The sequence below is a fragment of the Aspergillus alliaceus genome (genome assembly GCF_009176365.1).
Source record: "Aspergillus alliaceus strain CBS 536.65 unplaced genomic scaffold BDW43scaffold_1, whole genome shotgun sequence".
Taxonomy (NCBI): Eukaryota; Fungi; Ascomycota; class Eurotiomycetes; order Eurotiales; family Aspergillaceae; genus Aspergillus; species Aspergillus alliaceus.
The window spans coordinates 744087-764904 of record NW_022474684.1 but is presented as its reverse complement, the minus strand read 5'-3'; the positions used below and the strand labels follow the sequence as shown (position 1 = coordinate 764904).

The following is a 20818-nucleotide window of genomic DNA, read 5'->3' as shown; positions in this document are numbered from 1 at the left end:
TACCTGTTAAAGTAAGGAATATAATATCTCCTCTGTTCTAATATATGTATCTGTAATGGCATATTAGTTTAAATATTAGATTTTAGATAAATTATTGTTTCTAGTCGTCGAGATATTGTGGTTATAAAAATTGGCGTTCTATATGGGATGGATACACGGGTGGCCGACTCGCTTACGGGATACGTTAACTATAAGTTCACGTTTCAATTTAAGAGCCATATTATGATCGTAATATATTCTTTATGGTTACGCGGTGTTATCGTGATCCTAACGCTATGTATATTTTTCTAGTAATCGACTATTAGTCTTTTGGGGCTATGTGTAAGGTCACTTGCCGCAAGCGCCTGTAACAAAATTTTTGGCTCGCTGAAGTTGTCTATTGTCTATATTCGAATAAGAGATATACTTCACGACCAACTTTGTTTCTTAGCAAAACTTTTATAATTCGAGCTCTACTTTACAGAAATAGTGACGGTTTTGATAGGAAATTTATATACCACAGACGCTATATAATATGTTCCGACTGCAACGTATTATTTAAGCCCCGGTCACACTTAATATATATTTCAATGTAGTTAATGTAGATCAAGGAAATTCATCTTGTAGGACCGCCCTGAACCTCACCATGATACTTCAAAACGCTACAGTAGGCTTGCTGGGATGTAGCGCTTTTGGTTCTCAAGAGTGTTCAGATCCAAATTCCTTTGAGTATTGGAGAGATCCTAGACATAGAGATTGGTTAACTGGAACAATATCTTTCCATACTCAGCGTTCACTGTGTCTTTGAAGACTTGCATATGAAAATCGTAAACGTGGAGTCCATATCAGAAACCATATGCATTTCAAGCTCCCTTACATCACCTCAAGCATAGACAAAAACAAAGCTGCCCTGGTCTGTTCCATTTCTTGTCGATCTCTTTCGCACCCAGCCCTTGATACCTATCACATCTCATCCTTGCCGAGTTCCCTGCTCTCAGACAACGACCACCGCTTAAAAAAGTCTAAAATAATGGGCGTCGCATTCAAATACGTCCCATTAGGGTTATCACTATTAGGCCCGACACTGGGCCAAGCATGCCCCAATCCGTCAATCCGGTAATGCGTCACAACCCCCAATTCATCACCACTCGCATACTGGTACTCCAGAACATGTCCATTATACAGCTTCGTAGTCTGGTTATGGAGTCCATACCCCAGTCGCTTAGACCACTCGCGCACGAAATGCGGAACAGAAGGGAGGCATTCTCCCCGTCGACCACCGCCCCCATACGGGATCGTCTTATCCGCCGTGCCATGGAACTCAATGATAGGAATCGGAGTGCGACCGGGATTACATTTAATCGGTACAGTAGTGGGGTGACAATCCTCCTCGGAGACATCTTGGTAATAGGCGCCTGAAACCGGCGCGAAGGCTGCGATTTTGGTGGATGAGGTCGCATTACAGGCTAGGAGATTGGTGAATCCGCCTCCGTTAGATTTACCCGCTGCGTATACGCGGGTAGAGTCGATGCAGTATTGATCCTGGAAGGAGTCTAGCATTTCAAGCGTGAATGATATGTCATCGACGCCCTTGGAATCGGGGTCACCTTGCCATTGTTTCTGTTTATCGGTCAGTATGGACCCCAAGTATAACGGGGAATGATAAAGGGAAGATAACGTACTTTAAGGCCCTGAGGGTACACGGCAATAGCATTCGGGTTCCAAGTTTCATTGCTGAACTGGGACAGTGCCTCCTGGTTTTCGGCCGTTTTGCCCCGGCCGTGGAACGAGAAGATCAGTGGCGTTGGCTTGTTCTCATCGTAGTTCAAGGGGATATGGATTAAGTAGAATCGCTGGGTTCCATCCGAGGTGGTGAAGTGGACTCCATGACTGGATCCCCGGCTCTGATGCGGGGGCAAGGGCTGTCCGCAACCTGCCGAGCTGGCGGCACAGGCTAGGCCGGCGGTAGTTAGGACAAAAACTGCTGAATAAAATCTCATTGTCACCGTAAATAGATTATTATAATTTGCAATTCTCCAAAGGAGGCTCAGGAGTATATGTATCTAGGTGCTTGAGAGATCTCACGTCAGATAAGTCTTGCATTCCGGCAGATCCATTACCTCCCTCGGGGTATTTTTGGGTCTGGGGAGACCCACGGGAACCATTCCAATCCCCTTCCGCTTTTAGCAAATGGTCTTCTTGACGTTTCAAATTAGCCTCTGATTGCCATGCATCTCAAAGATTGGGTTTTTGCAAGGGCCGTTGCATGGTAGACTCATTTACCCAGAGCTCATTGGTTGATTGAGGGTCAGTTTTTGTTATTCGTCCAACCAACAACACCAGCCTCTACTGTGTTCATGTAGTTTGTTGTCAATGATCGCTAGATTCAATGGGCTATATATTTCCATATCCGAGCACTGTAGTGCTAGTCAGCCTTGTTGGGCACTGACAGAGAGCCCAAAGAGTCTAGAGGTCTTTGACGTAGAATATAATGGGGGTCTGGCAGACCATGTCGATTATTCTACTAGTGTGGAAGAATTATATACAGCATTTGCCGCTCGAGCGGTCTGTTCAGACCCAGTCAAGTCACTTAGCCTTGCCGCCAGATGCAACAAGCACAATGGGACGAGCAGTTTGCCATCGTGGGTACCAGACTGGGGACAGCATAGTCGCTCAGATTACGAGCCTCCTTGAACGACCGACTCCGTGGGGAACTAAGACTATGTATAGAGATCAAGGAGGTTTCACATGGCGAGCTACGTGTCCCTCTTTTCGATCAAGAGAAATTTACTACGGACAGTGTCGTGCAAGGTCCGACAAATCGTTATGACCTAAAAGATTCTGACCCGATATCCACGATGGAATGGCTCTTGGCATCGGCCAAATCCCTGGATATGCCCAGACGCATGATATTTTTGGCATGGGGAAATCTATCCCCAGTCGGTCTTTGGGAGTTTTTTTCAAGTCCTTTTTCAGGACAAACCCTTAGACGATAGAGGGAAGAGGAATCCTGGTGACAGTATAATTATAATTCGCGCGTTGAAGGAGGCTGTCCATCGGCTCATGGCGAAGCACTGCCTCTTTGCCTATCAAGAGGTACCTGGGGCGTCCTTGGAGTTGGGTCAACTAGCATCCGGAAGGGTGATGTCTTGATCAGGCTTCTGCCAAGCACGACTATTTGTTATAGTTTGATCCATCGACATGTGGTCGCGGTGCTGGCTTCCTCAAGTAATGATACATATTTGATCGTCCGTGATGCGTTTATCGACATATCCCAAGGCCTCACCGGATACTTACAGTCAGCAAAGGAGCCGACAGAAGAGCTAAGAATGATAAGAATTATCTAGCTACCAGATGATATCAACTAATCAGAGAATAGAGACTCCTATCGACAAGATATATCTTTGCATGCGTCTGTAAACCTTCAAGCTCCGCTGCAAATCTATAATCATGTCTGTTCAACAAACGAGAGGCTTCCCGTACGAGGATGCCATCCATCTACTCTACCTGCCTCACTTCTTTGATGGCAAGTTATGAACCGAAGAACATTGTCTATCATCTTCAGGCTTTCATAACGAAAGGGGACTAAAGTTTATGCAACACAGGCCATGGGGTAGGCAGTCTATAAGGATAGCCATAGTCGGGCAACGTAATTTATTCCTCGGATGGAAGCATCCTTCAACCACAACTGATCAAACCTACATTCTCATATCGGATAGAATCACGCACCCGTAGTAATATCTGTGAAGCAAGCCCTGCCCCTGAGCCGATACACAAAGCAAACTCTCCCAAGTACCATCTGCACAAATATACTCAAATTTCATGGCATCAGTCCGATATTGAAAAAGACCCAAATCACGATCAGACAAGAGACTTCCCGAGATATTTCCTGAAAAAAATGCCTCAATAGTACGCACATTCAATGATGGTCCGACAATGCCCGAATCAAGCGTTAAGGAACATCGTTATTCAACAGTTTATTCTAAGAATAGAGTAGGAATGGCTTTAGTCCAATAATCGGGGAAGATACGGGACTGAAGGTGCGGCGCATACTTGATACTGAAGGTTGCGGGATTGAACATGCAGCGTACAAGAGAGGCCGAGCGGAACCACCAAGACAATCATGAACATCAACTCGTCCGACTAGGAGACAATTAAGGCTATCATCTGCAAGATTCACCCGTGAGATTTTCGTCCGCACCGATCATCCTCTCAACGTTTCTCAACAACCGAAAAGAGTGAGTCATTTTCAATGCTCTGCAGATTCCTCCATGAAGTGTCTCCGGGAAGAGGTCGGGATAGAGCAGATGAATTGTCCGGCATATATGGCTATGATTGGAGAAACATTCAATGTACAAGCAGGTAGATGGATGGTACATAAAGTTCCTCTACTATCCCCTTCTGAGAGATTTGATAAAACAACAAGGCAGAAGCTTCACAAGGACAGCCCCCATATTACCCGATACTGCCTTCCAATACCATCAACGACATACTTCCGAGTCTCAGGAAAATGATCTTTTTGAATATTATGCGGCCCCCTCTTATTGTCACTCGCACTGGTACTACTTTCGCTACGGCACACTCATTCGGCCTGCGAGCAGTTGATAATATTCGACCCTACAATAGACTTATAATCGGGGATCGAATACGTTCAACCACTACAGCCACTGCGGTCAAATCCTCATGGACACATCCTGTGTCAGTCTATCTGGATTGGGGTCTACATACATTAGGGCCGTTAACTATTACCGATCAAATATGCTGACTGTCCACATGTCTAGATACTCGAAGGACCAAATCCTTAGTGTCCAAATCGCACATCGGAATGCCAAAGATTGGCCGGATAAGTTGGCACTCGGAACAGTCCGCTTCCTACGCTGGGGCATGGACCTGATAACCGGCTATCATCACAAGCCAGCTGTCTCAAGGCAATACAAGATGACAGAGGAGAAATGGATCACAAGATTCATCTTCCTCGAAAGTGTCGCTGGTGTTCCGGGTATGGTCGCCGGGATGCTCCGACACCTGAAGAGTATCAGGAGGATGAAACGGGACCATGGATGGTAAGCCTTGCTCACAGCATCCGTAAAATCTTCTTTATTTCGGATCTAATAAATTGAATTCTAGGATCGAAACGCTCCTTGAAGAAGCATACAACGAACGAATGCACCTTCTTACCTTTCTCAAGCTCGCTGAGCCGGGACCGCTTATGCGATTTATGGTTCTCGCCTCCCAGTGCGTCTTTTTTAGCGGCTTTTCGGTGGCATATCTTATCTCGCCTCGTATCTGCCACCGATTCGTCGGGTATCTGGAAGAGGAGGCAGTCATAACATATACAAAGGCTATTGCGGACCTAGACAATGGTCATCTCCCCAAGTGGAGTAGCTTGCAAGCACCTCAGATGGCGGTCAAATATTGGCAGATGCCTGAGGGTCAACGATCCATGCGGTCTCTACTTCTATACGTACGGGCGGATGAGGCCAAACATCGCGATGTGAACCACACCTTAGGAAGTCTGGACCAGAACAAGGATCCAAATCCATTTTCGGCCAAGTTCCGGGCTCAGGTCGAGAAGTCACGGCAGCCTATACCTACAGCGACAGATGTATAGACATAGAAGCACTATCCATTTTTCTAGAAACTAGTTCAAATATATTGTTATGGCCTTGGGGCATATTGGCTGCCTATATTTGTGATTGCAGCTTAGAATCCGTAAAAACGAGCCCATAATGCCAACACATCGGTGTTTCAGTTGTATCCAGGTGCAGAACCCCAAGCGTTTTCAATCATCAACTGTCCTTAGAAGCACGTTTGTGTGCTTGTCCCTTGTCGATCTCCCCTTGGTGAGGTCCCTGCGTATCCTGGTAGAACCACTGGAAATATTTTTGGAATGATAAAACGATAAATCCAATCTGATTGGATGATCGGCTAGAGCTATCAGAGAGGGTAGGTGAGGCCTTTTATATAGGCAAGCCTATACAAAAGTTCCTCAAGGTCCTACAGGTCCCCTTTTACTAGGCAACATTGACAATCGCGGAAAAGGCTAGTAAATCATCAACATATTCAGCGACCACCTGCCTTCTGCTGCCAGTCGAACCCGCTATCTAGGCTATTGACAGTAAATCCCCAGCCGATCTCTCTGGAAAACATCTCGGCCATCCCTATCCGGTTACCTTCTTCAGAAAACATGCCGGAGTACCTGACAAACTCTATCAATAGGTAATCCATACACCATTCGTAACAGCTATACATGCGCTGGTCCGGTCAACGAAAGGTTCAATGAACCTGTGTCCGATGCCGCCAAAGCAGAATGGTACGAAGATGGCGATGCAGTTGAGTTCATGGACTTCCAACCCCTGCAATTGTAAAAGAGAGCGATAGCTAATCAAGGCCTTTTCAGCAATGAGCCTTAGCAGGCTGGCTGCCACTATTCGTCCTCCCTCGTGGGTAAAACTATTGGCTCTTCACACTCAGTCAATATGAAACCTGCTATCCCGCCCATATTTCTTCCCTCGATCGTGAAATTGACGCCGAACCTTTGCAAAGAACTCTTTCCACGGAAACTGCGTGTCCTTCTCCACGACACATTGGACAGCCATGTGTCTTCCTCGAAGATACACTCGAAGACGACCCACAGCTCTAGCGGGGCGACCGGTATACCTAAACATTTCTATGCAGCGTCTTGAACTCTATCGTGGTTTTTGGGGAAATATAACCCTGCGAACAGTTAGTACAAGATTCATAAAACCGCGGGAAGGAATCTAAGGGTTATCATTAAGGATTAAAAAGTCACTTCGGCCCACATGGCTAAACATCGTGCTGCAAGGCCTGTAATACATGGATTTGTCAATTTCGCTATGGATTTCGTCAGTGCTTTCTAGCGCACCTAGTCAGCAGTGTCCATGCTTAGCATGATTAAATTAACTAGGTTATGGGAGAAGTATAAGTACGGGATACTATCGTACGACCCTGCGGTAAAGCAGCTGGCACCCAAAGAACCTATTCTACATCCACAGGCACTTCACAACGCATCCAAAATTCGCAATGTGTTAGCCCTCTTGCATTCAATTTGTGTTTATATATATATGACCGCTGCCAGAGGGACACACGTCCTGGGATGTGTCTCAAATAGCCACCTCATCGCGTGGATGGCCTGACCAGCCAGCCACTACCTCACTTGCGGAGCCTACCGCTTCGACACCTTGGAGAACGCTCTTAATTATGGAACCTGGACCAGCGAGGTCTACGAGGTTAGCGAACCAAAGGCTAAACATCGGAGCCAACCGGCACTCCAAGACCCGTCCGTTCAATTTGGCCTGTCATCGGCGCCCACAACTTTGACCCAGTTGAAACTCACGCTGTTGGGTCGCTTCCAGCGATGGAGCTACGTAGATGACGGTCAGAATGTTCAGGATACACTGCTGAAGATTTATCCAGCCCTGACGAACTCAGCGAAAGCGCAAGGAGCGGCCGCATTCTGGCTGCTACTTCAGTCTGATGAAAAGCAGATTTCTATTCAGCTCGCTTTTCCTAAAGCCCCCGTCAGCGATCCCAAGGCGAATAGAGAACAATATTTGAGACTGGTGGAGGCAAAAACATCCCTGGATGATCAGTTCCCGGTAGAATTGCAGACTCAGAAGGCGTTTGGTCGGGCTAGCTGGTTTTTGGCTCTTTGGCTTCCTCGGTCCCGTCTTGCCGGTGATGTTCATCAGTTGACACCGAATGCTTCCGCACTTCCTTCGGTTGGAGGACGCTCTTGATATTATTCGTTGATGTACTGCCAGCCTATGGTCAAGGTAGTATGTATCCTAACCTCATAGCAGCAGGGCACCTAGGCGCTGTGTGGCTCCTGATACAATTGTAACGTGCATATTTACTGTCGGTTCATTTCATTCAGGCTTTTCTCGTTTCTAGAGTATTCTATCTACTATGTGCTTCTATACTCACTGTCTTGTTTTGGCTTCTAAATTTATATTTTGAAGTTCTACGATCTATTTGACAAATCCTATCCAGTCATGTTATATCGTTTGTTATTCAGGATTATACGCTAGAGTCAGAGTGCCGGAGATGACTCATTTGACCCCAGTTCCTACGTCTGGAACTCTTGACTCCTGCTCTTCCAATAAGGTCCAATTATCTCAATATTTCTAGGTAATATAGGGTAATTGAACTTCATGCAGATCTACATTCGTCCTGTTCCTTCAACTACTGGTCTACGGGATCGAGAACTTGAACACTCGCCCGATTGGTTAGATTCGTTTGACTAGAAAATCGCCAAGTTTCTTCGTTAGAACCGCCAACCCAGGGCCAGCAGTTATGAGAATTATCTAGTCAGTTCTGCCTGTTATAATAGAAAAACGGATTATAGTGGCCGGGGAACGGAATCCTCTGTGGCGACCTTGATAACCGGCTATCACCGGATCCCCATGGCCGTAATAAACCCTGACTACTCAATACATAGCAAACCGCATATTACGAGATGAACATCAAAAATGATCCCATACGCAAAAAAGTCTGCAAAAGGTCCGTCTTTCTAAGCCTTGATCTTCGGCTTCCGAACCATACAATACAGCTACAAAATTAGCCCAACCCACAAACAAAACAGATCAACATACCTTGCAAGCATCGCGACCATCCACACAATCAATCTCCGTGACCAGGTCAAACCCCAATTTTTCGTAGATAATCAAATTCGGCACACCCTTTGAACTCTCTAGATAACACGGTATGCCATCCCGATCCGCCTGCTGCGTCACAACCTCCACCAGCTTCCGGCCGACCCCCATCCCACGCATCTCCGAGCTGACAGCTAGCACATTACAGAAGTAATACCCACGGGGATCGGTCCAGATGACATCGTGGGTCTTACGTTGCATGGCTTTCCAGAGATTGTAGCGGTGGAGGTTAAGGCCGCCTCTGCCGCCGAAGCGGATGTTGAAGAGAAACTGGCGGAAGGAGAGGAGCCAGTCCTGGGCCCAGACGGACCAGGTGGATGGTTTAGAGGTGGGCTGGGGTCCGAACCACCAGCAGACGCCAACGATGGAGGAAGGGTGTTTGTCGCTGAGGGGGACCTTGGCGACGTACATCGGGCTCTTGCAGTTTAGGCCGTATTGGAAGTGGGCGGCTAGGGAGGCGGCGTTTCGGCGGATATTGTACTATTCATTCATCTCTTGTTTAGGGTCTAGGACAGGGTACAGGGGTTCGTTTGTTTTGTTTTGACTATAGATGGGGGAGATGAATATATGTGTATACTGGACTTACTTCCGAGGAATCGAAGAGCCAGTGGAAATACGGGTCATCGGCAAATGCCGTTTGGACGCATTCTACGGCCTTGGGTATGTCCTGTTCGGTCATGGGGACGATTTGGAGAGACATGTTGGAAGATTTGGACTCGATTCTAGTAGTTTAGATTCAATTCCTACTATGTCTGCGCAGGGGTTGCGATAAAGCAATAGTATAAGAGTGAGAATGGCGGCGAAGGGGGAACAAGGACAGCGCCATCTAAAGTCGACGAGCCGCGAAGTGATGGATGACCGGACTGTACGACGATAGGGACGATAGGGGTGCGGAAGAGAGGCAGTACAGGTGAATTAGTGAGTAGTTGATGGTAGATTGCGAGGGGGTTAGCTATCCCTTTGACATGGTGAATGACCACTGACTCTTATAAGACCACCTCTCACAGCCTTTAGCCATTCCGGGCAATTCGACGCGGAAGTGATGCTCGTTTGTATGTACAAATCCCACCCTGACCAATCACCACCACGACCTCTGGTCTCGGGCCAAGCCACTAGGCGATATTAGGCAGGTTCTGCCGTTATCAACTTATCAGCTGATCACGTTTCATGCATCCTTTTGGCTGCCTCAGGCTGGATCAGGATCGGTGTGGATGTGAGGGAACGTCATCAGGGGTGAGAATGAGGTTCTCGCATCATTAGTGCAAAGTGTGCCTTGCCGGTACCACCGTACTGAGCATAGTCGAGAATGAGGTCCTCTAACTTCCGCCACCCGTACTTCTGGTAGAGCGGAAGTCCATCCGGCGTGGCCTCGAGATAGATGCGCGCGTTCCGCGCATCAGCCTGTTGGATCCCCCATTGTAGTAATTTAGTGCCCACTCCTTGTCCCTGACATTCGGGCAAAGTCGCTAATAGATCCAAAACTATCATTCCATGGAACATTAGTACAACCAACCCAGATAAGCTTCACGTAATGTGGGGTTCAGCGAGTCGAAAGCCAAGAAGCGAATTGAAACTCTCGAGGCGACAATTAGCAGAAGAGCAACATACCCATATCGCCTTCCTTCAGGTGAACGTCTCTTCTCGCTTTCAGCGTCTTAAAGAATGCTTCATAGATATCTTCCCTCATCCCTAACGGTCGAAAACTCGCCGCATTCGCCACCATCGTCTTGCCCTCCTCCGATAAGTCGACTTTACTCTCCTCCCAGGGGATTGTCCATCGGGAGTACCCCACTACACGATCGGCACTGGTATCCACCGCAGAAAAGACATGAGAACTAGGCGAGGCGAGTTTCTCAAGACAGCGAGCCTGCTTCAGCGGTAAACAGGACTCCGGCTTGATACCAGGCATCACATTTGCCCAGAACGCTTGGTGTTGAAAGCTGACAATATTTATTCGGCCGAGGCCAGCTGCCTCGGATTCGGTGGCGTAATGAATATCGATGTTTTGGGACATTTTGCTTCGATTCGGGTGTCCTAAAGTTCGAGGAATATTCTTGGGAGAATTCGCTGCATGTCGCATTCAGGGCTGAACTGATGTTCATATCGGCGGTGCCAAGGGGGTCGGGCACCCGTTTTAGTAGTCTTGTTTACCTCGGCCGATAATTACCTCGTGAGTCATTTAGCTCATATTTTCATTTAACCGGTTCGCTGGGAAATCCTAAGGAATTCGCTCTCATAAAATTAACGCACTGTCTACCATCACGTGGGTTGTAAGCCCTAAAGCTTTTGAATCGCATTCAACGTTACTTATTTATGTCCAGTATTTTCCATCACAGTCGTAGTCTATATACATCAATAGCAAGCCTCGGGTTTAAGCCCACTTGCCCAACACGCCCATCAGCACCATACCGGCGATCAACGCTACTCCTCCGACCAATACTCGGACCAGGGGCGCGTCCAGCATCTCACCTCCCTCCATCACCCAGTCCCTAGCCCACATATCGACGACACCGACCCACACTAGAATACCAGCCGACAATGCGTCTAGCGTACCGAGGGCGATTAATGTGCTCTTCTCGTTGCCATTGAAAGAGTGCAGCACTCCCATTCCGATGGCCATTCCGATCGGGGTAATTATCGCAAAAAGCCCCGCCATGACGGCTTTGCTGGGGAAGATGCGACCCGGAAGCAGCGCAATGCGAGCTCCGAGCGCCAGACCCTCGAAGAACTGATGAAAGACGATCACGACCAACAAGGTTTTGTAAAAGGAGTCGCCTGCGACAACAAGCGTCAGACCAATTAGGATACTGTGGAAGATCACTCCCGCTTCCATGACCAGGACGGACAGCTTAGTGTTCGGTTGTGTAGGATCTGAACCATGGTTGTGGCTGAGCTGGGCGAGTTGCATCGCACGCGGTGCTGCGTTTTCTTTGGGGGCTGTCGAACTATCGTGTGATGGTGTGTCGTCGCAGCATTCAGGGGGCGATTTACTGCCCCGCGCCATAATGATGCGGTGACCGATATATTCCGTCAGGAAGGAGAGGAGGATACCGGCCATCACGACGGCAGATGTGGTGGCTTCATATTCGAGCTCGCCGAGACATTCGTTCGTGAACATGAGGCTGGCGTGGGTGTACAGCTAAAGGGAGTCAGCAGGCTTCACCACACATACTGGGTGGTAGCCTTACATGGACGAATGCAGTGGATAGAATCACACCAGTACCAAACTGTTTGATAACAGTCGATGCCATTGTATTGATTGTGGGAAAGGGCAGCTTAACCAGCAGCATCGGAAGAAAAACACCAATGGCGCTGGTAATAAGGATCACGAACAACGTTCCGATCCGCAATGGCATATCATAGTCACGACTTTGGACACCGCAGGATTTCGTGCCCGAGTGTTCCGACTCGCCCGCACCGACACAGTGTCTAAGCTAGTTAGCTGCCTTCCTATCACTATCTCTCACTATCGAACATACTCAACACCAGCATGGAAATGACAATTTTGTTCGCCGTGGGAGGAACTGCCGGACCCGCTGCTGTGGTCATGCTCATCGCCAGTTTCCCCCTCTGCGAGAATCTGAACATCGTTTCCGCCTGCATCTAAGCAGTACCTACGACATATGAGATTGTTGTTAGGTCAGCTTCCTAGGGTATACTTACTGTGAGCTTCCATGGGAGTGGCAGCCAGTATATTGTGCTGGCAGCTCCCCTGTTGGGGTAGTGGTTAATGACACCTGCACCTCGTTTCCTTCTCCGTTGATGCAGTACACATCGTCACCGTGGTTATGGCAGCCGGTCACAGAAGCAGTCTGTGCTGAGGAAGTAGTAGTAGCAGTCACAGACGTGGCTGTTGCCTGTGCATGTGTAGTGATAGGGGTCTCTTCACCGTCGGCCCCGTAGCAGTACTCCACGCTACCATGTTTGTGACATCCCGAATAGGACTGCGCATGCACCACGCTGGCTGCAAGAGACGCAAGGAACAACCCCCGGAACATGTTGTACATGATTTCTTTGTCTCACTCCTTCAACTCGCGAGAGAATAATGAGCCGAGAAATGAGACCTCGCACGACTACTATTTATTTCCTCGTTCTCACAAGGTATCGTGCTATATGCTGACTCGCTTAGCAGGCAGTAATATCAATTACTTGAAAAAGCTTGCCAGTGTCGGATTTCTCCGACCTGGTGGCACGCCTCTAATATTGCTTTGTGGCAGAGATTTCCCACTCCGCCGAGAAGCCTTTCGCAGACTAACCACCAAGGTATCCGTGCCAAGGATGCCTGTCTCCTCCGCCAAGAGGGCTCTAGCCATTATATCCGCCTTTATATTCAGTCATATTGGTCCATCACAGAAAAAGCCCTTGAAATCCAGTACGGTTTGTGTCTCCAAGGTCCCCCTACCAAGACCTTGGCATGATCCGTCCCTTTGACGCCCACGATTTCTTGGCATCGTGGGTTCATGCTGTGATCGGACAACGACATACTGTATAACTATTAGTATAAGAGGTTTTAGTATACACGTGGGATGTTGCATATGTACCTGTCAGGAGATGTTTCACAGATACTTCTCACTACATCTTCCGAGTCTCTACCATCATGCGATGCCCAGATACCACTCCGGGCCATCATTCCACGAGCACAATACAAGGTCTCGAAGACCAGGAACGATGATTCCCAGCAATATCAACCTCAGCCACAAGGTACCTCTTGGCACAAGATATCGAAATGAGGATATGCCGCACGGTAGCTAGCAAATGCACAATACGAACCATCAAAGTACTTGGCAACCTCAAGAAACCCAATTTCAGCACGCAAAGATCACAATATAAAAGCTCATCCACAACCCCATGTATTGATAGGTAGCCACAAGAAGCCTTTTCAAGCATCCATTCAAGCCTCCGTAGCCAAGATGGTAGCCCTCATCCCCTTCCTCCTCCTTTCCACCGTATCGGCCATCCCGGCCCCCATACGACTCACCACCCGCTCCCAGGCAACCCCCCACACTCTATCCCCCTGGGATGCAGGCGCAACAGCCCAGTACCCCATCCACCAAAGCTGCAACGCAACCCAGCGCCACCAAATCGAAACCGGCCTCAATGAAACGATCGCCCTAGTGGAGCACGCAAAAGCCCACATCCTCCGCTGGGGCAATGAGAGCACCATATACCGCAAATACTTCGGCAACAGGCCCTCCTTCGAAGCGATCGGCGCTTACGACATCGTCAGCAACGGCGACAAAGGAAGTGTCCTCTTCCGCTGCGACAATCCCGACGGGAACTGTGCTAATGATGGTTTGTCTTTCCTCGCCAAATCAACCATGGCGCCAATATACTGTCTTCTTCATACTAACGCAGAAAATCAATAGGCTGGGCCGGCCACTGGCGCGGCGCAAACGCTACCAACGAAACCGTCATCTGCGATCTAAGCTACTCAGCTCGCCGCTCGCTGACCTCCATGTGTGCACTCGGATACACGGTTTCAGGGTCCAAGACAAATACGTTCTGGGCTTCGGATCTGCTGCACAGGCTGTTTCACATGCCGCCCATCGGGCAGAACTGGGTAGAGCATTTTGCTGATGGGTATGAGGAGGTTGTGGAGCTGGCTGCTGGGAATAAAAGTACCTCGACGAGGGATTCAAACACTCTACAGTATTTTGCGCTGGAGGCTTATGCGTTTGATGTTGCGGCGCCGGGAGTTGGGTGTGCTGGTGAGGTGGAGGTGAGTCATGAGGGTGCTGAGAGGGGTGATAGTCATACTGCAGATGATTTGCCTGCGGTGAGTTTTCTTCTTTCTGCATGCTAGTTGAGGTTTAACTGACTGTGATAGAATTGTCATACTCATGAAGGTGGGGAGGTGCATTGTACTTAGATATACGGTGTTGTTGGGTTGGTGTGAAGGCTCATATGATGTGAGGTCTTAGTGTGGTTTAATGAGGTTTAAGAGAAGGAATGTTAATTTCTGCTATGGGATATACTCACCCAGTCACTCTTTATGGATGCTACGATTTAGAGACAACAGCTTATGATTAAATATAAATAACGTGTGATGCACCGTGTGTATATATACACAAATATACCGACGTAGTACTCCACCTCTAATCTTATATTAATTCAGTATCCCGTCACAACATTCATGAACAGCTCTTCCAGTGTCGGTTCCGTCAACGTATAATCCTCGAAGATCTTTGCCTGTCCCCGATTCTCCGACGTACTCGTCGCTAGTCCAACATCCCCAGTACTTTCTGACCCTCCTGAGATATTACCAACCTTCATTTCTTCCATTGCATACAAAATCCGGCCCAGATACCGCCTATCGTACTTGATAAAGAACTGCACGATACCATTCATATCCGCATAGTTCATCGCATGCAGCCCCAATTGGGCAAAGACCTTCCTAACCTCTGCCCGGGCCGTATCACTACCCACGGTGGTACAGCGAGCACCTCTCAGTCGATATGCACCGCCATACGTTTCATTGAGGGATATCAAGGTCCCAGAAGCCAAGAGCTTCGTTCGCATTATTGCTACATTCGAAGCGAGAGCTTCCGCCTCCTCCATACTATGCGTGGTCAGCAAGATGGCCCTATTTGCACGGACTCGTTTCAATGCACGCCACAGGTTCCGCTTCGCGCCTGCGTCTTGGCTTGTCGAGGGTTCGTCCAGGAGTAGCAGCGGAGGGTTTCCTGGATATCATCAACTAAAGGTCTCCATATACAACAGGGATAAGGGCAACTTACCAAGCAACGCGATAGCCACAGTCAGCTTCCTTCTTGTTCCTCCGCTCAGTGCACGGGCCCGCACATCTCCGAATCGCAAAATATCAAGCGCAGTCATCACCTGGTCCACGTTTTCTCTTATCCTCTTCAATCCCTTCACAGCCGCGTAGAACTCGAGGGTTTGGCGCACAGTTAGATTATCTACCGCGTCGTCCTGCGGACATACCCCAATATGTAGCCTTGCGTTCCGGGTTTGTCGAAGGACAGAGATCCCATCTACATATATATCCCCAGCATCAGGCTTCATTTCGCCACGGATCATGTTGATAACCGTTGTCTTTCCGGCACCGTTCCCACCCAGCAGCGCCAGTGTCTCGTTGGCCGAGATAGACAGCGTAACATTCTGGGCAGCGTAAGACCGCCCAAATAGCTTGCTTACCCCATCCACCTGCAGGATCGGGGCAGAACCCTTGTTTGCTGGAGTGGCGGTCGCTGTAGCCGTCTTGGGGGGGACGAGCAAAATACTATCGCCCATATCGTAGGCTCCGGGGATATCGTCGCCATCGTTAGATGATGGGATACGCGCTCGTCGCCACCAGAAAAGCTGGCGGAACCATTCGGCACTACCATACTCGTAGGCCCCCAATGCGATTGCCAGGAAGATGATCTGGTATACGAAGTTTGCATACACTCCTCCATAGCGCACATATGCGTATGGATTCGAGGTATCCGCGTCACCGTATTTCCCGCAGAGGACGTCGAAAGTATTCATTCCTAGGAATAAAGCACGGGCTAGATTTGCAGCTGGGGCAATTAGGCCGAGGCTGTTGTGGATTTGGTTGTACGCTTTGTATATTGCTTTGGGTTAGCATCATCTTCTCTTTATATCAACCGACGTACACGAGGAATTGCGACATACCATCATGGCGGGAATCCGCGTCGGTGAAGAATTGGTTGAGTACGTATGCTATAAAATACAGAAATAGTAGCAGTGCATGTGCACCGAAGGCCAATGCGAATCCAGCCCGGCGAAATAGGCTCGACATGAGGTATGTGCCGAGATAGGATGCAATGCCGAACAAGATAACGGCACCGAATATGCAGTCTGGTCGATACCAGATACTGTTTACGGGGTTGACGAAGAGGGTTCCCCATACGATAAGGCCTGGTTGATTAGAGGATGCTGAGGGAACTGGGGCGGGATCGAGGTACCTTCCACGAAGATAAATTGTGTGTCAAAAAGCAAATATGCGACCCACAGGGCGAATGGCGACACGCCGTTGCTGTACTGCAATGCCCGGACGTTGGAGATGCGCTCGTACACTAGCATGATGTTAGTGAATCATAAACGGACCATATATGCTGCATGGTTCTGCTTACCTGGATAGATAGACGCTGTAGAGACAGCCCCTACTAAAGCAATAACTAACAGCATTGAGATCGGAAGGTTTCTCCAATCATGGTGGGACTCTACATGGCGCATCAGCCTCATCCTTGTCGATAGATGTCGTGCTTTCTGGGTAGCTGTTGAGTTGGCGATCCGATTCGTGAGTAAACTAAACGCTGAAAGACGAGAACCTATAATATTGTCCAATATCAGCCAAGTCACATATACTGTCTCTTGTTATTTGGGATACAGTGCCAACCTACCTGATAAATCAGGCGTCACATCGTGGAAGAAAATGGAGTTCTCGGGTGTGGGCGCGTAAAGGCCGAAGCCAGCAAGCCCCTGTGAGTTATTCATGGCATCCGCAAAGCTGTTCTGGGCCGGTACGAATTTTCTATTGCCCACAGCCAGGGCAGCCATTTCCACTGGATTCTGTGTATTTGACTCGTAAACCCAAGCTCTGCAAAATCAAACTGTCAGCTATCGTGGGCTTGAGCGATGAATTGAGAAATATGGTAACCTCACAGACTAGCAGCAAATAGCTCGTCCTGTACAGGTCCTTGGAACTCCTTGCCAGGTCCCAATATTGCGCCAGGGTGGCCCGAGAAGGGCGGTAGCCGTTGGTTTTCTATTGGAAGTATTTCAATGCCTTTGGGGTTCATAAAACGCTGAAAGTTTCCTTCACACGTTGGAAGAGGCTTCCAAGAGTAGAGAAACTTGCTCAGGGCAGCAGCCACAACAATCGGAGTAAGAAGGTTGATCCCGTAAACGAACCAACCAGATCTCTGACGGAGAAGCAGGTAGCGCTTCCTGAACAAGACAACTATTTGTCTTAGAACGCCGATCGACCTTCCAACATCGAGGTCCAGGCCACCCTGGTGTTCAGCTTCGACAGCCTCATCCTTTTCGATAACAGTGGGTGGATCGGTTGCACCGGTGTTTCCTTCACCGACAATACCATCTCCGCCATTTTCTTGGACGGTTGTGTTGAATTGGGATGTGGTTCTCAAAAAGACTTGCTCCAGAGTGGGGAATGTGATATTACAAGCACTGTCGGTGCCTTGCTGTTCCAGCTCAATCACCTTTTTTGTTGCCTCGGTCGAGGTAGCAGCTTTCCATGTTATTCCTCTATCGTCCTGTGCTCCAGCATTGACGCTAATACGATAGCTATCCCCATACTGCGTCTTAAGGGCTATACTAGTACCTTGACAGACGAGCCGCCCCTGGCACATAATCACGATGTGGTCTGCAAGTACATCTGCCTGTAATATTGTCAAGAAAGGGGTCACAATGTATGCAAAGAAAAACTGACCTCATCTAAGAAGTGAGTGGTCAAGATAGCCGTTCGGTGCTGACGCCCTTGTTGAATGATGTTCCATATATTACGGCGTGATAATGGGTCCTTTTCAAATCAGTTCAGAGGTGCTCAGGGAGGCCAAGTATGCATGAAGGATAGCGTACCAACCCACTAGAAGCTTCATCAATGCAGCAGACTTTTGAACCTCCACAGAAGCCAATTGCAAGCTGTAGCCTTCGCTTCTGGCCTCCACTCAATGTGCCTGCCGCTGAGTGAGCTTTGCCGGCTAAATCACATTCCGCAATCACATCCTCTTCTTTCACGACAGACACGGGATTGCCAGCAGTTTTCAACCGTTTCCAGATACTTATATGCTCATTGACAGTGAGTGCATCCCAAAGTACCTATAACAGGGGGTTAGTCTAACCGTCTAGTAGAGCAGTGAGACACGCACATTGTTCTGCGGACACAATCCAAACGAATAGCCGTCCTGGCTAAACTGGATGCTTGACCCTGAGTCCACCTTCGTCATGCCAGAGATGCACTTCAACGCAGTCGTTTTTCCGCTTCCATTTGGACCAAGCAGAAAGGTAACGGAACCCTTCCGCACCTCAAAGTCTAGGCTTTTCACAGCCTTCTTATCCCCTTTGTATGTTTTGGAGAGACTTCCCACTCGGAGGGCAACCTCGTCTGAGTTTGCAATCCACTCCCGTTCATTCGGGATTCTCCACAGAAAATACTCGACCGCAAAAGTGCCAGCGATATAGAAAAATATATGAAAGATAAAGAAAACAAAAAAAAGATTCCCCTGTACCCCCTGTTGTGACTCTCTGACTCGCTCATCTGGAAAGCTTTGCTTCATAGACTCTGCAGCAGCAACGTCCCTGATAAGCGTGGCCCAAGCATAGGGAGGAAAGATCAGAGATAAAGCTGTCATGAGGCCCGGGCTTCGAGTCTCTCTCATTGTTTGCTCAATGGTTACTATACCCACCGAAAATGCAAGTACCGAGGTGCAGAGTCCAGCTAGGTGCGCTTTGGTGAACATTAGGCCGATGAAATTCGAGAAGGTAACGAACGAGATGGTTGCAAAGAGCGTGAGGATGAATATCAAACCGGTGGGCGTCACAGGGAAAAGAATTTCTCCTAGCAGTATTGAGCTAACTATCATTCCAGGGCAATAAAGGATACAAAATGAGATAAGATATGATAGAATGCGCGGAGTCAAGCTGACTCCCTGAGCTGTCATCAACTCTGTCACGGCGCTCTGCTTCTCCCCGGCCACAAAGGTGCTCACATGGTGTGTGAGGCACAGAAGTATGAAAGTGAAAAGAGGAGCGACGAAGATGGAGACGAGTGACAACCAGTAGTTTTGTTCTCGAGGAGCCATTGCTATATCTGGAATGGAAAAGTATCCGCCCCACGTCTTCACTATGGGCTTCTGCTGGGAGGCAAAATTGCCGATATGAGAATCGATTGCCCACTGGAGTGGGAGCAGGCGCTCTGTGAAAATGGATTGCTGGGTTCGGTAGTTGAAAGGAGTATTTCGCACTGCATCGTCGTCCATCGCAATTATGTATTCTGCCCGGGCTTCATCGAACGCGGTGAATATAACAGATGCGAAACAGTCACTTGAGCCGTAAATAGACTGTTTGCAGACATCGAACAACATCTCTGGGTCATCGACTAATTGTGTGTCAAACCCCTTCATTTTGGGATCCGCCATAATCGACTTGACTGAATCATTCAATTCATTGTTCCTAATACCGTTCAAAGCGAAAACCAGTCGCTGGGAAGGGGCATTTGAGATGGCCACAGGAAGGTCCATAACCAATGCTCCATCTTGGGAAATGCCATAGTGGTCGTCGTCGTTGGGATTCTTGATGTTCTTCAGAAGGCAGAAAATGAGCGTGAGAGCGACCGGCAGTATCAAGGCCCTAAGGAGGGTAACAATAGGTGACTTGTAGAAAACCAGGAGGTTCTTATAAGTGAGAGTCAAAGTTTGGTGGTAGATTCTCCGCCATTGTGGTGGATGGACCATGACTAAAAGCAACGATGAAGGTTGGGATGGATGCAAAGAACGTGCCAGACTGACTAGATTGAAAAACAAAAGTGTCCAAATATCCCGTCAAGTCTACAGGACGGCATTGAAGCGGGTGTAGCGTTGGGAAGATTATTAGGGCTTCACACCCATCCCTAACTCTCTCCATGCAAAGGTACACCAACAAATGCACGGCCCATTATTAGTCGATGGTTGGCTCTCCAGAACGGGTGCCAAGTCTTAGTAGACTGGGACCTCGGATGAACCTCTGGAGATACCAGGCCCACCTATGTAACCCTTTCTTAAACTTGACAAATCCAAGCGCATAAAACCGTTGGTTACCCCTTCCCGTCCTTCTCTGAAACCACGCTAACTATCCACAGGGCTGTGCAAACAATGACAGATACGACCCTCTCATCGCGTCACAAGAGATAGGTAGGATGTGAAGCTCACTACATTGACTGTGGCGACGAATCACGCGATACAACGCTGTATGGCTTGGTCCGCTGTTGCCTACCCTTAAATCTCTAACGCCAGTCCTATTAAATGTGCTTTGAACACCCTTTGTTTTTTTTCATAGGGCTTAAGGAAGGGGAGGGGGGTTCCTTTGAAGAAAAGGCCCTCATAACCCGCTCACTACACTACAAGGATATCTGTTATGCAGACACATCACGACTGTCTTATAACCCAGTTGAACAGCTAATGCTAACATTCAGAAGATGAGTA

General features: G+C 48.4%; 7 protein-coding genes across 7 annotated transcripts; 2 read left to right on the top strand and 5 right to left on the bottom strand.

Moving 5' to 3' along the window:
- Positions 1-564: 564 nt before the first annotated feature.
- Positions 565-1985, bottom strand: BDW43DRAFT_258453 (alpha/beta hydrolase family esterase). The gene is made up of 2 exons (XM_032039972.1): positions 1662-1985; positions 565-1599 (listed from the first exon to the last, which is right to left on the bottom strand). The coding sequence occupies exons 1-2, from the start codon at positions 1977-1979 to the stop codon at positions 943-945; spliced, it is 975 nt and encodes a 324-aa protein (XP_031906369.1). The 5' UTR covers positions 1980-1985; the 3' UTR covers positions 565-942.
- Positions 1986-4489: 2504 nt separating this feature from the next.
- On the top strand, positions 4490-6132 carry BDW43DRAFT_317700 (alternative oxidase; the record flags this gene model as incomplete). The annotated part of the gene is made up of 3 exons (XM_032048566.1): positions 4490-4677; positions 4761-5042; positions 5107-6132. The coding sequence occupies 3 exons, from the start codon at positions 4490-4492 to the stop codon at positions 5588-5590; spliced, it is 954 nt and encodes a 317-aa protein (XP_031906368.1). The 3' UTR covers positions 5591-6132.
- Positions 6133-8100: 1968 nt separating this feature from the next.
- BDW43DRAFT_7000 (GNAT family N-acetyltransferase) lies at positions 8101-9617 on the bottom strand. The gene is made up of 3 exons (XM_032050405.1): positions 9241-9617; positions 8595-9134; positions 8101-8551 (listed from the first exon to the last, which is right to left on the bottom strand). The coding sequence occupies exons 1-3, from the start codon at positions 9352-9354 to the stop codon at positions 8513-8515; spliced, it is 693 nt and encodes a 230-aa protein (XP_031906367.1). The 5' UTR covers positions 9355-9617; the 3' UTR covers positions 8101-8512.
- Positions 9618-9881: 264 nt separating this feature from the next.
- Positions 9882-10668, bottom strand: BDW43DRAFT_305307 (GNAT family N-acetyltransferase; the record flags this gene model as incomplete). Its single annotated transcript, XM_032045772.1, has 2 exons — positions 9882-10135; positions 10263-10668. The coding sequence occupies 2 exons, from the start codon at positions 10666-10668 to the stop codon at positions 9882-9884; spliced, it is 660 nt and encodes a 219-aa protein (XP_031906366.1).
- Positions 10669-10916: 248 nt separating this feature from the next.
- Positions 10917-12920, bottom strand: zrfC (putative ZIP Zinc transporter). Its single transcript, XM_032050427.1, has 4 exons — positions 12318-12920; positions 12134-12268; positions 11843-12083; positions 10917-11793 (listed from the first exon to the last, which is right to left on the bottom strand). Exons 1-4 carry the CDS (start codon positions 12659-12661, stop codon positions 11026-11028), a joined length of 1488 nt encoding a protein of 495 aa, XP_031906365.1. The 5' UTR covers positions 12662-12920; the 3' UTR covers positions 10917-11025.
- Positions 12921-13325: 405 nt separating this feature from the next.
- Positions 13326-14724, top strand: aspf2 (major allergen Asp F2). Its single transcript, XM_032050426.1, has 3 exons — positions 13326-13946; positions 14021-14430; positions 14482-14724. Exons 1-3 carry the CDS (start codon positions 13565-13567, stop codon positions 14521-14523), a joined length of 834 nt encoding a protein of 277 aa, XP_031906364.1. The 5' UTR covers positions 13326-13564; the 3' UTR covers positions 14524-14724.
- A 41-nt stretch (positions 14725-14765) lies between these two features.
- BDW43DRAFT_305304 (uncharacterized protein) lies at positions 14766-20092 on the bottom strand (the record flags this gene model as incomplete). The annotated part of the gene is made up of 10 exons (XM_032045771.1): positions 14766-15337; positions 15392-16216; positions 16290-16535; positions 16583-16693; positions 16751-16948; positions 17021-17217; positions 17283-18019; positions 18070-18159; positions 18219-18458; positions 18509-20092. The coding sequence occupies 10 exons, from the start codon at positions 20090-20092 to the stop codon at positions 14766-14768; spliced, it is 4800 nt and encodes a 1599-aa protein (XP_031906363.1).
- Positions 20093-20818: the final 726 nt, after the last annotated feature.